Genomic DNA, 17,395 nt, shown 5'->3' on the forward strand with positions numbered 1-17,395 from the left:
CCCTTTGAATATAAATGATTTTAGTTTGTTGCCGTGGCGATCTAGCTCTGTGATATTGAAAACTCTGACTTTAAGCTCAATAAGCTATCTGGAAGTCCTTCCAATAAGCATGCCACCATATAAACTCATCATGGCATAAAGTGGAGTCAGTATTCTTAAAATTTTATGTGAACACAAAATCTGTAAAAAAAAAAAAAAAAAAAAAAGATTTTAAAGCTCTTGAATGAAAACAGCTTTTTGGTTTTGTATATGTAATAAACTGTTTCATGACTTTAATACCTTCTATTTACACTGTATATCTGAATATACAGACAATAAAGACAAAGTTCATACAAGCATGTTTTGCACACAGAAACTACAAACTCATGTGGTCAGATTTCTCATGTGATTGATATGTCAAATATGTTATCACTAGCTGCATTTCCATTACAGTTTGTCACAAAATAAAAGTTTTTCGATTTGCAGGTGTTTCCATTGAATAGTATTATTTTAGTAAAGTCTCATCTTGTGAGACTCCACTTTGAGGGATGGTGGAGATCTTCTAATTCTTTGTAAAACTCTGCATTTTGCTGTTGTTTTCTATCAAGGATGGCAGTTATATTTTCTTCTTTAATTATCTGTAAAACATATTTTTATGTCCTCCTGGGTCTACTCATACCATGCCATCTTTACATGAAATGAACTGGTCGCGTGACCCCCTACATCACGTCCGGGGACGTGTAAATATGAAAAAAGTGTTTCCATTACACTTTCCGATATACTTCTATATCAACACATCTACAAAACCACTTTAATATTTGAGATATTTTTTTTATTTTTATTTATTTATTTTTTTCCATTACTGTTTTTTATAATAAGGTTTTGCTCAATTCCTAGGGTAATGGAAATGCATCTACTGACATGTTAGTCTATTTTTATAAGCAAATGGGAGCTTTTGGACTTCATGAAACCACAACTTGAAGTTTGTATTTTATAACTCTTTATTGGTAAGACTTTTTTACAACACTAGAGACAAACATTAGTGGGATTTCCTTCGACAGATGCAATTGTAATTCTTTTGAGTGTTAGAGTTTCTTGTTGTAATTAATAATAAACAGCTGTCTTTGTGACAAGCATGGGCTCTGTTTATAGAACTGCATTGAACAATACCCTTTGGAGTGACCACATGCTGATGACACTTATATCTCAGCTAGTGTGAAACCTCTAATGTAGTATCTTTGGGGAGTTGAAAAGATTTTAGAGATCATAATCCACCTTCTGGATGGGACATCTAAAGGAATTGTTCCTGAAAAGTGGTTGTTTAATATGCAGTATGGGAACATGAGTGGGTGGAGAAGAGCAGTTTTACCAAAGAGAGTAGAAAAAGTCAGATGGAATCAAAATACATGTCAGGAAAAATTTGTTAAAAGGTAAATTTATGGCTGAGAGCGAATAAAGACCAAGAATGACGTGCACAAAGAAAGTGTGGCACATGGAAGCTAAAATGGCAGGAGAGAGGATAAACGTTGGTTAAAGACAGACGGCATGAAGAAGGAAACTTTTAATATGTTGTGAAATAGACTGACAAATATATTCACTTACACAGTTTGAAAGCACTTGATATGATTTAATTGTTATGTATGAGAAAATCGAAATACAGGACAATATAAACTTCAGATAAACCTGCATGAATAAATGTTAAATAGAATGCTGATTTCAACATGTTCGGGTACTTATGCAAAATGGAAATACAACCATGATGCAACGATTTACAGATCTTAAACACCTAGATTTATTTCCAATAGAACATAAACATATCAGATGTTCATGAAAAATATTATTATTTGATTGCAGTAAAATATTTAAAAAAAGTTAGAACATGGGGCAACTAAAGATCAGAAAAACAAACAGAGGAGCATTTCACAACTAAATAGGTTAATTGGAAACAAGTCAGCAATGCGACTGGATGTTAAAGGAGCATTTCAGAGCGGAAGAGTGTCTCAGATGTGAAGTTATCCAGAGGTTCACCAATCTGTCATAAATTATATCTTAAAGGTGAGCAACACCTTTTTATATAACATCAGAAATAACATTTGATGTTCTTTTTGGAACTCATTGACACAATTTCCTGTAGACTAAAGACACAGAGACAATCCAGCCTTATCCACAAACAGTTAAAAATCCTGCATCTTTGATGATATGGGATTGCATTAGTGCCTATTGTGTGAGCATTTTACACATCTGTGAAAGCTCCCCGAAGCTTGAAGTATGAAGAAGCTTTCAAGATTCATAAGCTCACATCTAGACAACATCTCCTTCAGAGAAGGCCTTGCATTTCAGCAAGACAATGATAAACCGCACATTGCATCCATCACAACAGCATGGTTTGCAGGAGAAGAGTCTGGGTGCTGAACCACCCTGCCTACAGTCTAAATCCAAAACATTTGTAAAAGAAAAATTCCGCTACAAAGGCCCAAAGCTGTTAGGCAGCTAGAATCTTGCATGAGACACGGATGGGACAACATTCCTCTGCTAAAACTCCAGCAGCTGGTCGTCACTTCTCAGAATTTTACACAGTTGCCAGAGCAGAGCTACTCATTCTGGTCCTAAGAGGGCACAGTTTTCCATCGTTCCCTGCTCCAACACCCCTAACTTAAATTAAAGGGATCCAAAAACCTATAAAGTTCTGCACAACAACTCATTAATTTGTGTCAGGTGTGTTGGAGCAGGGGAAATTTGAAAACCTGCAGGACTCCGACCCTCATGGGGCCAAATTGAGCCCTGTGGAAGAGGGGATGCTGCACACTGGTAAACATCAATGTGTTCCAACTATTTTGATATATGTTGTTACCATCAAATTCAAAATGAGCTAATATTGTTCATGAAATAGTAAAAAGTCTCAGTTTCACCATCAGATATGCTGTTTATGTTGGGAATAAAAAAACTATGGATTTATTTTAAAAAAACAAACAAAAAAACAGGTGGAACACAGATAAGGGACATTAATGAAAAATGCAAAGATTTAAAGAGAAACCAAACGTAACATACGTGACTTTGATGTAAGACAATAAATAATTACAAATAAACCCCAAACCATTATTTTATGTAATTATTTTTTTATTTTATTTTATTTATTTGCCTTTTACCATCAGTTTTGAATCTGAACTCATTGAAGATTTATAAACTTTTCTTTTTTTTATAAAAAGGCTTAAACAGATAATATACCTCCCAATAAATGAATGAATGAATAAATAAACACAGATACTTCAATAATTTACCAAATCATGATATTATGCCTCCCCTGAATTATAATAGAGTTTACTTCTTTTATGAAAGCATTGTTGAGGATACACGTGGGATTATTCATCCAAGGAAAACATCAACTCAATCAGTTACACAGTCAGCCCAGTGAGAAGGGTAAAAAATTAAACTGAATGAATTCCAGGGTGTCCATTGTTCTGCCTGTCGGATTTCCTGTCAAGGTGCAGTCCGTTCCTGAAATACATCCACAATAATCCAGTGTCCACATGCATCTGTGCTCTTCTTTTTCTGTTTAAATTGAATTACACCTCAGACTTAATATCTGCAGATGCAAAATGATGGAAGTTTGTAAAGGGCTTTGAAAGACAGTAGGGAACTATACATGATTTAACAAAATAAAATAAAAATTCAGAAAGATATTTTTAATGGTTTTTAAGCAGCTTTTGCAATGTTACATAGTGCACAATAGATGCATTACATTTAGTGAAGGTGATGAAAATTTTTCTTGGTATTTATAGTCCCAAAATGCCACTAATGTGTCACAAAGAAGCACATTTTTAATCCCTTTTTATAGGTCACAAAACAAAAACAATGCTTGAGTTCAGTAAATTAGGTCAGTCTGATTTTAGTTAAAAATGTCACACACAACACACACACTAACCTATACTCAAAACGGCATTTTTTTCCCCTCATATTGTCTTTTTTTTTTTTTTTTAAGGTTTCATCAAGCTGTGACCAGGTTTTGGTGAACGGTAAGGAGATGCGAGGCCGGGAGTCCTTAGAAGTCAACTTCACCTACCTCCATCTATCGGCTCAACTGCAGCTCACCGTCTGGGTGCCCAAGCTTCCCCTGCAGATAGATGTGTCAGATACTGAGCTGAGCCAGGTCAAAGGATGGAGGGTGCCGATCGTCACAAACAAGAGGTCACTTAGCTTTCCAACCTTGAGGGAATAAGGGAGGGGATCATTCTGTTGTGGGTGGATGAAAGTATTACAAGCTGTTTGTTCCTCAAAATGCTAAGCATCAAACATAACAAAAAAAAGATCTTTTGATTCTTGCTGCAAAAGTAATTCTCTGCCTTCCATGAACCTTGCATAATCTCTTATTTAAGAAAGACATTTTAACATCAACATCCATCAGAAAAAGTATCACAGGCATGTGCTGCCAGAACAAAGCACTAAAGTGTAAAAAATTGCTGGTTTTTCAAGTTTTTTTTTTTTATTTTACTCATTCCCCTTTGTATGTTCTTATTTCATTTTTTTCTTTAAATGGCATCTTGTTATTTAATGGAAAAGCATTTTCCAGAAAATATGACAATCTTTGACCACAGAAGCCATTTTCAGAAAAAAAGAATATATTTTAAAGGGAACCTTTCCTTTTATCATAGTTTTGGGGAGTGGCTGTGCTTTACATATTACCTTTACCTTTGGGATGGGGCTTACAGACTAAACCTTTGTCATTGGTCAAGGATTCCCTGTGTTTTGTTATTCTATCTCAATCATGTAACCTGTAACATCAACCAGAGCTCATAAAATCTGTTCATTTTTAGTTGCTCTGCAGCAATAATTGTTATTGATTTTAATTACAATGTTCAAACGTGGTCATTTCTGCCCACTTTAATTAAACTGAGTAGACCAGAATGAATGAGGGAACTTTAAGATCTTTGCAATGCAAATGTTTTAGCACAATTTCAGATATGATTGAATGTACAAGAGCAGAATCTGCAAGTAAAACAACAATCCAGAAAGAGTTCAATTTCTCATGTATAAATGCAGTCCTGCATGCACAGGGCTTGCTCACCGTGGTTTCCATCACATTTGTTCATGATGTTGACTTAAGAAGTGGAAACAGTAGAACGTCACCTCCTTGGGATGTGATTTAAACGCTTGGAAAGAGCTGAAAGAGAGAGAGAGAAAAATAATATATTTTTTTTAATTAGCTGGAAAATGTGGCTGCAGATAAGGTTTTTATGTGGAGGAAAACATTCTGGCAGGCTTTTTGTGTCACATATCACATAGGTGCTTTTGGTGCATGTTTAGACCAAAAATAATATAGAAATAAAAAAAAAAGTGTATATTTTAGCCTTCAGCAGAATGTGTGCTATGATTTCCTTTTTTCTAGTTTTTTCCTACAATGTATTCAATGTGATGTGCAATCATCTTGCACATGAACTGAATATTAAACAATGCACATGCGTACACATCATATGCACATCATCAATTCGGATTTCAGTATAGTAGAAAAAAGTTGCCAATTTTTAGAAATGCTCAGTTCAGTTCTGCAATGAGCTGCTTCAGTGGGGAAGGGTGTTTAGGTTCGGATTTGAATAAAAAACACACACCCACTGACTTGCAGCACATCACTTGCAATCAGCCAACAAATACCCCTTTTTTCCTCACGTTACAAAATCACAGTTCTCTATGTGCATGTCTGCCTGTATGCCATTTGATTGGATGAATTTGTATGTGCACGCATGAGTGTACGTGCATAATCATTTATACCTGCGTTGCTTCTATTCCCCGTCTTTCCATTCTGCTCTGCTGGGCCTGTTTTTCAATTTTGCCAATTTCTAAACAGATAGCCACCAACCAGTGTGTGCAGACTCCCACATGCCTCTATCTCCCCAAACCACGATCTTGCAGAGTAAAACACAGGCATTATGAGGCACATACTTGCAAGCAGACAAATATACAACTGGGACACAGGGAAATGGAAAGTGAATTCTTGTAATATTACTTGGGTTACACAGGTGCTGGGACAGTTATAAGACACAGAGGCAGTCCGGTGTGTATTGGGTAGATATTACACAGAGGGAGGCAAAGAAGAAAGAATGTCTATTTATTTGTGTGCATTTGAGAGAGAAGGATAGATCCACAGCAATAGGAGGCAAAGAACTACAAGGTTGTACTTCTGATAGTATATTCAAAGCATTCAGATGCCTTAACAACACAGGCATATTTTCCATGCATATTATCCACATTTCTCAAATTAGACCATTTTGGATCAATAAAAAGAAATAATTTCATAAGTCTGTAATTGTTTTTAATAGCAAGAAAGAAAAAAAACATATAACACTTTTGAAATGGCCTTGTCCAGTTTTTTGCTTTGTTTTTGTGTTTGATCAGTCACCTCAAGCATCTATAATTTATCTTTGTTCATTTGCCTAAAAACGACATTGTTTCTGTTATGGCTGAAAAAATGTGAGAGTAATAGCAGCAGCAAGGGAGCAATTTTACAGAGTGTGAAATTAAATACTCGCCAGTGAAATAGAGAACGGGAAACTAGGTTTTATTTGTTGCTCTGAAATCTGTTTGTTGCTCAGTTCTGGTACCACAAACAGAACAAAAATGGCTCATTTTTTTAAGCAAAGGATCCAGCAAAGGCAGTGTGGAAAAAGAAATGGTCAAATTACAAACAAGAGATGAATAGAAAAAAGAAAAAAAAAAACAGCAGCTCAAACTAAAACAACATCAATGATATGCCTGGAAATCAAAAACATCTCTAAAGATAGCTTTCTGTATTGTAATGTATGTATGCATGGTCTGAAGAATGCATGATTTTTAGATTCATACCCCAAGTTCTTTATTCATACATACCAGGTTTACGGCAGGAAAAGCCAAGGTGATGGTTTCTATCTGAACCCACATGTCCCGTTCTGATTTGTTACACCCCAGTCATGTGTCACAGCTAAGCAACCAGCCATCTTTTCCATGTTTCTTATCTTATTTTTTTATGATATACAATATATATGTAATTTCTATTTAGTTCATTGTCAATAAAGTAGAGAAAAATGCTAGATCTAAAGTACACATTGTGCTTCATTTGGAAACCAATGGAAAAGACGGTAATGTAGAGATTATAAAATCTGCTACTGGAATATTAACAAATAAGTCCAATGAAAACCTGCTGCTTGAGCTTGAGTTGACCCTTTATTTGCCAAGTGCAATTTTACAGAGTAAAAAACAATATTAAATTATTCTATTTAAAAATCTATTCATTCACTTGTTCAGCAGATTCAACTTTTTTTACCTTATTTTCTGAATAATGTTTCATCTCACTAAGGGATCATACCAACAATATTAAAATGATGAAGAAAATAGTCCTGGTTTATGCTCTTGCCAAAGTATCAAGATAATATTAAGATAATAAAATACATAAACTCAGTTTGTAAGACCCTTCTTCATGTTTCTTTTCTAAATGGCCCAAGCTGCTACTGTTTGTGTTTTCTTCCTCAGAGCTGACTTACTGGTAGCTGTCTAATACAGCTGTGTAAACAGCCTACATCTAATGTTACTGTATTCTAGCTGGTTTTCTCCAAACCAAGCAACGGAAAGAAGCCTGATGCACATTTTCTATGCTTCACATTTGCTTTGCAATTATATGCATATGCACTTTATACTACATTAGGAAACAATTTGTTCACCCATTGCCTTTTCATAAAAGCACACTGTAATAATTAAGTGTTTGAAACGTATTTCACATAGATTAAAAAACTGAATCGGATTTTCTATGACTGGAGGTATAACCTTAAGCAGAGATTATATAATAGATCTGCTGGAGCTGAATGTAGTGTATTAAAAGAAGTCTTAATTACCAGATTTTAACGGCTTCTCTTCGTGCCCCCCCCCCCTGTCTCAATTATGTTTTGTCCTCCCAGACCCACCAGAGACAGTGAGGATGATGAAGATGATGACAGGAAGGGCAAAGGCTGCACCCTACAGGTATTATTTGATTGGATTTCATATCACAGTTTTAAAGTTCTTTAATCATTTTTCTTTAGTGTCAGTTACCCTGAAAATAGGAAGGGTCATCCCTCTGACTAAATGTAGGTAATGTTTATCTTGACTAGCTAAAGAGAATATATAGTCAATCTATTTGTTTTATATTTTTATTCCATCTGTTATATTTGTTGTATATTAAAGATCACTAATATATAAAGCCCAAACGACCTAGCCCACATCAAAGTGAAATTCTCTCCTGCAGAAGAAAATGCTCCTGACCTGCCTGAGGCACTCTATCACTATGAAATATATTTGCAACACCTGTCTAGTGACATCTTTGTCTCAACTTCAGACATATATGTCACTTACTGTCAGCTCACCAACCAGAGCAGACTGGGCCTTTTGAGTGCAACAGATGGTAACAAGAATGGATTTTCTTTGTTTTTGTACATGGGACAAACTACACTAGTCTATTTTCTGAATATAATTATGACCCTGTAACTAAGCAGAATATTGACCCCTAAAATGTGTCATTGTGGTGTACCACTTTCCATTTGTCTGATCTATCATTTGACCTTCTTCTTCCCCTTTCAGTACCAGTATGCTTTGGTGCGAGTTCTCACTCATTTTGTCGCAGAACCATCTGACCCAGGAGGGGAGATGGTCTATATGTTGGGACCCGACTGGCAAGCCGATATTACTCATTTGGTCTTGGATCAGTTAAAGGCAAGTATAAAGAAATTTACACAGATATTCAGCCTAAAACCAAATCTTTCTTGCAGGAAAAACAACATTAGGAGATATTAAGTAATTTGCTTTATTAGAATTAGATGAGAAGATAAATAAAACCTGTTCATCTGTGTATTAACTATATCATTATTAATAGAGGGAAACTCACAGCATGATGAAACAGATAGGGTTTTACCTTGGATATACATCAACACCTCATCAGCCATTGTAGTTTGTTGTGCATTAATGACATTTTACTGTCTTTGTTGAAGCTGTGTGATATTCTAACTGCTGTTTTTGGGATCCACAGGTGGAAGATGCTCGCATTGCCAGGCTAATAGATGGTCGCATCTTAATGGGCCGAGACCTGGGGATCACCACTATACAGGTATGCATTTCTTCTTTCTTTTGTCATAAAACAACAATTTAGCCAGTATTTTCTGATCCACGTTACTCGGACTATGTTGGCTAAAATTATCATCCTGAATGGCAAAACAACATCTGTGTCTCTGGTATGTGTTATATTTTTTTTAGCTGTATGTTGTAGGTTGAAAAGGCACAAGGAATATATTCATCACAGTTTAGAAGACCAGAAACAGACAATTGAAAATATCTCATGACATTAAGTACAGTGTAATTTGACACTTCACACTTAAACCATAAGTGCTTAGATGATGTAAGCACTATCCAGCTTCTCTTCATCTCCTGCAACTATAATCCTTCCCTGCTTGTTTGTTACACAATTAGTCATAATTAACGGTTGGGGATTTGTCCCTGACATCTTGGTGTGATCATACACATAGTAAACATGTTTTTGGACTTGCTGAATTCTAATGAACCAAGCTATTATCAGTTTAAGAGTAGAGCTCTGTGCCTTGCTGCTGACGTTACCAGAATATCATACGGCTTCAACAAAGACAGTGCATATAAAATGCTTTGACATTCTGTCCAGTCACTCTATATAAAGTCTAATTTAAATGAGTAAAAGTCGAACAGCATATTCTTGCATAACTATTCTAAAAAGTGTCCTGTGTATGTCTGATAGACTGGCGCTGAGTTCAGTTGAATCCCAGGGGGATTGTGGGCATTTTGGGAAACAGCTGAGTGTGTTTCTATCCAATCAAGTGAGAACCCTCGCACATACAGATGTAGTCATAGACAGCTGTGCACTGTTTTGAAGCCAGGAGAGAAATTTTACCCAGCTTTCCCATGGAGATGCCACAGTTGACAGCCATCATTTGATTGTTTGACATTTCAATTTCTCCCTCTCCCCCCCAGCACCCAGAGCCCAAATTCTTCCTTCATTCCCTCCCCCATCTCTTTCTTTACTCCCCCCCCCTGGTCTTTCCCTCTCACCCTCTCATTTTCATTCAGTGTTGAAGAGCAATCCTAGAGACGTCAATCATTGCGTTTTGTTACCTTACTGAGGGGGTGATTGAGTTTGACACTCTGACATGTTCCCTGAAAGATTTTCTTTGTACACCAATCAGATCTGCCTGTCCTCACGTCGCTAGGTGGAGAAGTACACTACCACACCAGGCTCCTAATCTTTGTCACTGTCTGTCTTCTGCTCCCTCTCTCCACACCCCAGTCTCTTTCGTCTTCTGCCCTTCTTCTTATTCTGCCCCCCCCTCTATTTGTCATCGTCTGTCTGCCTCTGACACCTGCTTTATTCGTTACTCTCACATGCTCCTCATCTCACTTACGCTTTGTCTTTTCATCCACTCCCCTTAGTCTTCTTCTGGCTTGACCTGGTTGACTTAGTTAAATGCTGACACGCAGGAGCACAGCCGAGAGCCAGGTGTTAAAACTGTCTGTGCATGTTTGTTTTCAAACGTCCACATTTTCATTATTTAGTATGTGCTTTACTGGTGAGTATAAAATGGCAGCAGCAGTGCTCCCAAATCAGCATTATCTCAACACAGACAGTCCCATCTCCTGCCACAGTCCCGTGTTGAGCTGCTCGCATATGGGATTTTTTCACATTAACTGCTGAGGAAACTCAGATCCAGTTTGTGCTATTTCACTGTGTAAAATCTAGACCTGACAGGTGTCTATAGGTGCATATACTCAGTGAGAGAGTAAACCTCTATCAGATTTCAGCAGCGTTTTGGTTAAAGATGTTAAAAGATCCTAACACGAAGCCAACTGATGAATAATAACCACAATATCATTGAGGGGTAGTTTACATACATAAAATAAAACCATTCATTCATATACTCATTCATTGCCTATACACATGCTGTCATCATGAACCTGCAGCGTTACCACCACAATAACCACTAAAACGGCTCAATTATTAGTATTTTTCCAAATAACTGGACAAAACACTTCCATCTTCCAGATCTGAATGTAATTTGATCTCATACATATGACGTTTTCTGTTTTTGCACCAGTGAAGGGTGCACAAAAGCAAAGTGTAAACTTGAACCGATTGTGAACAGTCAAATCTGATCTGTATTTAATCTGGATTAAAATGGATTTTAACAGAGTGGTTGGGGATGCAGGGGATCAGTCTGTGCATGTTAGCTTTCTAAGTCACTGCCAGTTTATGTCACTTTAAGTAGTCACTCATGCTTCTAAACCACAATATAATTATCAATATCTCACTTTTAGACAACTAGATAAATAAATAATGGTCTGAGCAATATTTACCAACAGCTTGTCATTGGTGTGATTTCTCAATCATACAGGTTCTGTCCCCACTGTCTGACTCCATCCTGGCAGAGAAGACCGTAACAGTGTTGGATGACAAGGTACAATAATGTGATTTATTTCATGTAACTAGAAAACAGAGATATGATTTGTGTTCTTCAATTTCCCCACATATATTAATGCCATTCTAGGGAGCTAATGACTAGCTAGTAGCTTTTAGGCAGCACAAAAAAGCAACTGAAAATATACTATAAAAATAATCAGATTTAAATTGAATAATGTGTGAGTGTATTTTAATATGATAGTATATAAGATAAGTATGACTACATTGTAAATTAATGTATAAATTATGACAATGTATGGGAATTAATATTGTATTGGTTGAAAAAGTAAGATGATCAAAACGTTATTTTAATATTTAATTTGTGATCTGTGAAAAATGTGAATTGTATACTTTTTCTACTGTAAACTGACCCCAGGAAGAATAGCTGATGCAGCATGCTGCTGACGCTAATGGGGATCTCAATAAACATAAACATAAACACATAAACATGTAGACACTGGATCCAAATGTACCAAATGCTGAATATATTAAAATTGTCAGACACAGTGTGTTAGCCACTTTAAGAACTATATTTAGATTACCCACCATACTACATCACAGCTTCTGCCTAATTGTCTGATAGAGTTCATCAAAATGTCATCATTCTCCTAAGGGTGCTTAGTCAACCCCAATTTTAAACTGATTTACTTTCATTTGCAGTCATTATGTACCATCATCCTGGAGAATGTTGGGGCATCATTATGTTTTAGGAGAAAGCCTTCACAGTTGGTGGAAGTACAAACACGTATAAGTCAAACTATTCATTGGCCCTCTCTGTCAATGACACATTTGTTTAGGTAACAATTACAGACATGGGAGTCCAGTTGGTTGCATCTTTGTCCCTCAGTATGACAGCAAGTCCAGGAAATTACCAGGCTATTCAGCTAACAACTACAGCGACAGACCTTCTTCACACACCTAAACAGGTATGAGACACAAACCAGTCAAACACGCAAGCATGCACTAACACTCAGCTACTGCACTATTACTATTGTAGTACAAGCTAACACATCTTACAAACAATAGACATCACAAACAGAGACTTTACTGCCTCACACACACACAAGTGATGGACTACATCTTAAACTATTCCTATCTCTGTTGTAATACCCTGGAGCTGTAATCACATGATTTAAACAGCAATTCTATGCTGTGAACATCAGCTCCCTGTTATCTCTTTCATAGTCAATTTCTAATTAGGAGTGTGTAATTTCCAGGCAAGTGCACCACAGCGACAATTACAACCACCTCAAGATCTGGAGGCATTAATATGGTCCAGGCTTCAAACACAGTCTAAACACACACACACACACACACACACACACACATCAAACACAGCTTCCATGTTGAAAGTTATTGTTGATTATGTAATCATACTGTCTGGTATTATTTCTTCAACCATCACACATAATTCTACCTATTTTCTCCATTTTATTAGATATTACTCCACATAATACATTCTGTCCAAGTGCTAATTGGATGAGAGGGAACTCATTATGATCAAAATACTGCTGTGGTTCAGCATTTTATTAACATTAATTTATTTTGGGACTTTAGTATCTTACCCAGGGACACTTTGGCATATAAACTTCGGAAGCTGGGGAATGAACCAGCAACCCTCTTAATTGGGTGGGTGGGGGGTTGTAGTGTGAAAACTAAGATTTTAGGATTACCAGACTTCATAGTGCTTACCCTAAAATCTGCTCTTTTCACCAAATAAATTTAAATACTTTTGTCATGATACATAATTACATTGCATTAAATAGATACACTTACATTTATTTAATGAAACTCTTTGGACCCATACAAGCACTTCTATAAAGTGAACACAGTCAAAGTCTTCACTATGCTCACCAGCTGGTCTTGAACTTTCTCTCTGCCTTGCATTTGATCTTTTTAAGAGAGAACATCTGTCTACTGCATCTAGAAAAAGAAGAAAATCAAAACTGCATCTTAAAACACCCAAACAGCAGACTCGACCCTGCTTGAAATTAGAAGCGCTATGTTTCCTTTGTGAATAAACACATGTTGCTTTTAATGAATGATATAAAGCCTGCAATTACAGCCATCCTGTCTTTTCTTTTATTCAGGAAGCTGCGTTCAGTGCATGGATCCAGTACAGTGATGGCTCAGTGACACCTCTTGATATCTACGATCCCAAGGACTTCCTCCTTACAGCTGTCTCACTGGATGAGAGCATCATCTCTATATCCAATCAGGTTCAAATAACATTCTTTAGTAATCTAAAAATCATAATGCGCAGTTTTACAAATAAACACTGCAGGTAACTGCACAAACCATAATCTCCAGACTGTGTGTTCATCTATTTATTTCTCTGTCAATTAGGAGCAACACTGGCCAGTTATAGTTGCAGAGGGTGATGGACAAGGACCACTCGTTCGTGTTGAGATGGTCATCTCTGAAACTTGCCAAAAATCCAAAAGGAAGAGTGTTCTGGCATCTGGAGTTGGTAATGTTGTAGTTAAGTTTGGAGCAAAGAGTGAGGAGAAGGGTGAGCAAGAAGATGGTGGGGGGTTGGACAACAGTACCAGCGAACAAAAGACAAAGGATGGAAGTGAGTGGAAGTCCAGCAGTGCAGCAGTTGACAGAGAAGAAGGAGCAATGAGAAAGGTGTGAAGGCTATGAAGAGCATTAGTTCTCTAAATTATGAGTATGCATTAACTCTTCCAGATTTTAGAGCTCAGTTACATCTAAAAGTTTTCAATTATATCAGGCAAAATGATTGACTTTTTACTTCTTTTTAAATAACTACTTCCGTATTCAGTATTTAAGTAATACACAAAAACATCCAAAAAATTGTAGTGAACCACATGCATGTATCCATTCCCCTTCATCAGGTCAGCACAACAACCAAGAGTACAGTAACCCACCGTGCTTCAGGAGGCAAAGCCGCCAGTGGTGGCAGCAGCAGTAGCCGAGGCAGTGGTCCCAGCCAGGCAGGGGACTACAGCAGCTACCCGGCTCAGGTGGAGGTACCAGGGACTGGAAACGGTGAGCTGAGCCAGACCAGTAGAGGCCTCTCAGATTTGGAGATTGGGATGTATGCACTTCTGGGAGTGTTCTGTCTGGCAATACTGGTCTTCCTCATCAACTGTGTCAGCTTCGCTTTCAGGTAAAATATCATAAACACTGATGTTGAGCTCAGCATGCTACCAAAAGAATGAATGATTGATAGGAAAGCATGTGGAACCTTAATCTATCCTTTTTTGATCCTTAAATGCATTTGTCAAGGTTTTTTGTCAATACATCTCATGTGTTTAGCCCAAACATGCTGTTGGTATATTGTATTTAACCTAGTAATAATGTATCTACTAGTATTTATTGGTTTACTCGTTTGCATTCATACATTAAAACAATACATTCCAGCCATCTAAAGAATCTCTCCAATGTTTATATTTAAACAAAGAACACAATCTATTATTTACACATTAAAAAAACTATTATATTCACCTTTCATCTGCAGATACCGTCATAAGCAGGTCCCTGTGCTTGAGGCAGGAGGCAACATGAACCACGCCCACGACTGGGTTTGGCTTGGCAATGAGGCTGACCTTCTAGCTGACCACTCCGACCAATGCCAAGGCGGGCTGCCTGACGAGTGCACCACTATCATTGACCGGAATGAAGGAGGATATGAGGAGAACAAGTACCTACTGAATGGGGCTGGTAACACCTTGGTGATGGGTGTGGGCACAGGCATGGGGACTATCAGTGGGAGTGGTGGCACCATCGGGCACAGGGGCATCACCCATGGACAAACCTTGCCAAGATCCATTCCAGAACCGCATCAGTGCCTTTCAACAATCACTTCTGGTGGCAAAGATGCCACTGGTCAAACAGAGCATCTGAATAATTCCCCCCGAGCCGCAGCTGCAGCTGCAGTTGCAGCGGCCAAACGCAAGCGTGTCAAATTCACATCTTTTGCCACAGTTCTGCCGAATGATAATTTAGGAGGTGGGGGCCCTTACACCAACTCTTCAGTCTTGGTGACCAATGGGAATGAGGATGACATCAAGTGGGTGTGTCAGGATATGGACCTGGGTCAGTCTGAAATCAGAACCTACATGGAGAGGCTACAAGACAATCTGTGACTGATGGAAAAAGTGACTGAAATAGAGGGTAAGAGGATGAAAGCAGGAGGGAGGAGGGACAATGAGTACAATTCACCTGTAATGCCTTTGCAATGGATTAATGGAGGGCGAATGGGTGGAATATGATAACAGGAACTAAGTTGTGGGAAAGAGTTTCGAAGGTTATTGAAGAGACAGGTCAGGGATGCTCACTTTTTGCTCCCCCCTTAGCTGTGGAAAGCATAAAGTCATCACTAGCTCACACTAGAAGTAATAGTAGCAAACAATAAGTAATATTATGAGTTTATTTTATATTACTTCTCGTGAAAATCGTAGTGTAAAAATTGGTTATGAATGTTTACTTTCAGAAAACCAGTGAACCACTGAATTCATATATTATGAATTCAGGGTACGGTATTTGATAGGCTTTGTTGAGTCATTCATTCAAACAAAAATTTTGAAAAACTTTCATCGTGTACCGAGTTCACACGTCCTTTTATTAAACAAAAAAACCCTATGATATATTGCCAATGTCAGCTGTGGCTGTGGAATAATTACAAATCTAGTTTTAATATATAAACTTGTCATTTATCTGACAAGTTTGTTGAATGGAATCACCAAGTTCTTTTAAGAACAGATGGGCATCAAAGATTCCGCCTGTTCTTGATAGATCATATTACCCATTTCCTTTTAGTACTGCTCATAAGTGAAAATGTGAATCATAAAAACATATATATATACTCCAAGTACATAAGTAGAAATTCAGGCTGTTGCAGTCACAGGTGGAGATTCAGGCAGTCGTGCTCCCTCCTCTAACAACCGTGCAGATTTTGAAAGCGACATGTTGAAAGAGACCATTTCCCTTGGATCCAAGACAGAGGCATTTTTTCTTGCACAATTACAAACAGAAAAGGACACTGGCCATTTTTTTAAGGCCCAGTTTCTGTTTCCTGAACCCTGCAGCCAATGACTGCTTTCACACTGTATTCACAACCAATCCTGACATCCCATCGACTCCCTCCTTGTCTGTGATTGGACGGCTGTAGAAGCTATGGAAAGCTGTCTATAAACTGAAAAAGGGACTAACTAAGGTGTTTCACGTTAAAAGGAAGCTGTTTGGGGTTTGTAAAGCTTGACTGAACACTTAATAATGAGGATTAAAGCAAAATGCACCACAAAGGCAACAAAACAGGCAGAGGTACATATGATGATGTACATGAGATTAGCTAGAAGTGATGGATGACATCACAAAATAAATGAAAATGGACTGAATAACTAGCTAATAGATATTGGTTCATGAAACTTCTAGCTAAACATATATATATATATATATATATATATATATATATATATATATATATTATTTTTCTTTTGTTTGTACTTTTTTGATAAATAAGTTTATGTTTTACCATATTTTTTCCCTAATTTAGTAAGATATTAAATTGTAGATTTTTATTTTAGAGGTTTAAGATTTTCAGAATATTTGATTCTTTTATTTATCTTATGTTTTTATTTGTTTAAAACTTACATTTGAGAAGGTGAGGAAGAAAAGAAAAGGACAAGACAAAAGACTGAAATGTAACAGACCTGCTGGTGAATGATAGCACATAAAAGAAGAAGCGAAAAGGGGGAGACAGAGCAGGCAGAGGTTGCCTCACCTTCGTTAAGCTCAGGTGACGAGTTATGACGAACAGACAAAAAAGGAGGAGAAGTGGAAGATTGTTAAGATCGCAATATTTATTTATAAATGTGTTACTGTTTCAGAGTACACTGTATGTTGTAAATAAATAAACATGCTTCAAAGTGCTTGTGAATAAGATTGCAGGTCACTAGCCAATAACATGGTGATATTTTG

The 17,395-nt window shown here is 37.2% G+C and overlaps 1 protein-coding gene across 1 annotated transcript in view; it reads left to right on the forward strand.

The window, feature by feature from the left end:
• si:dkey-215k6.1 (transmembrane protein 132C) overlaps window positions 1-16,814 on the forward strand; it is a 261,090-nt gene extending 244,276 nt beyond the window's left edge. Inside the window, exons 7-16 of the mRNA XM_041999349.1 lie at window positions 3,959-4,164; window positions 7,899-7,962; window positions 8,557-8,688; window positions 9,002-9,079; window positions 11,385-11,447; window positions 12,247-12,375; window positions 13,540-13,668; window positions 13,796-14,080; window positions 14,308-14,582; window positions 14,934-16,814. Of these exons, the coding sequence (XP_041855283.1) occupies window positions 3,959-4,164; window positions 7,899-7,962; window positions 8,557-8,688; window positions 9,002-9,079; window positions 11,385-11,447; window positions 12,247-12,375; window positions 13,540-13,668; window positions 13,796-14,080; window positions 14,308-14,582; window positions 14,934-15,561 (1,989 nt within the window). The 3' untranslated portion in view covers window positions 15,562-16,814. The remainder of the gene's footprint in view (window positions 1-3,958; window positions 4,165-7,898; window positions 7,963-8,556; window positions 8,689-9,001; window positions 9,080-11,384; window positions 11,448-12,246; window positions 12,376-13,539; window positions 13,669-13,795; window positions 14,081-14,307; window positions 14,583-14,933) is intronic.
• The last annotated feature ends 581 nt before the right edge of the window (window positions 16,815-17,395 follow it).

This window comes from Melanotaenia boesemani, chromosome 11, assembly GCF_017639745.1.
Source record: "Melanotaenia boesemani isolate fMelBoe1 chromosome 11, fMelBoe1.pri, whole genome shotgun sequence".
NCBI lineage: Eukaryota > Metazoa > Chordata > Actinopteri > Atheriniformes > Melanotaeniidae > Melanotaenia > Melanotaenia boesemani.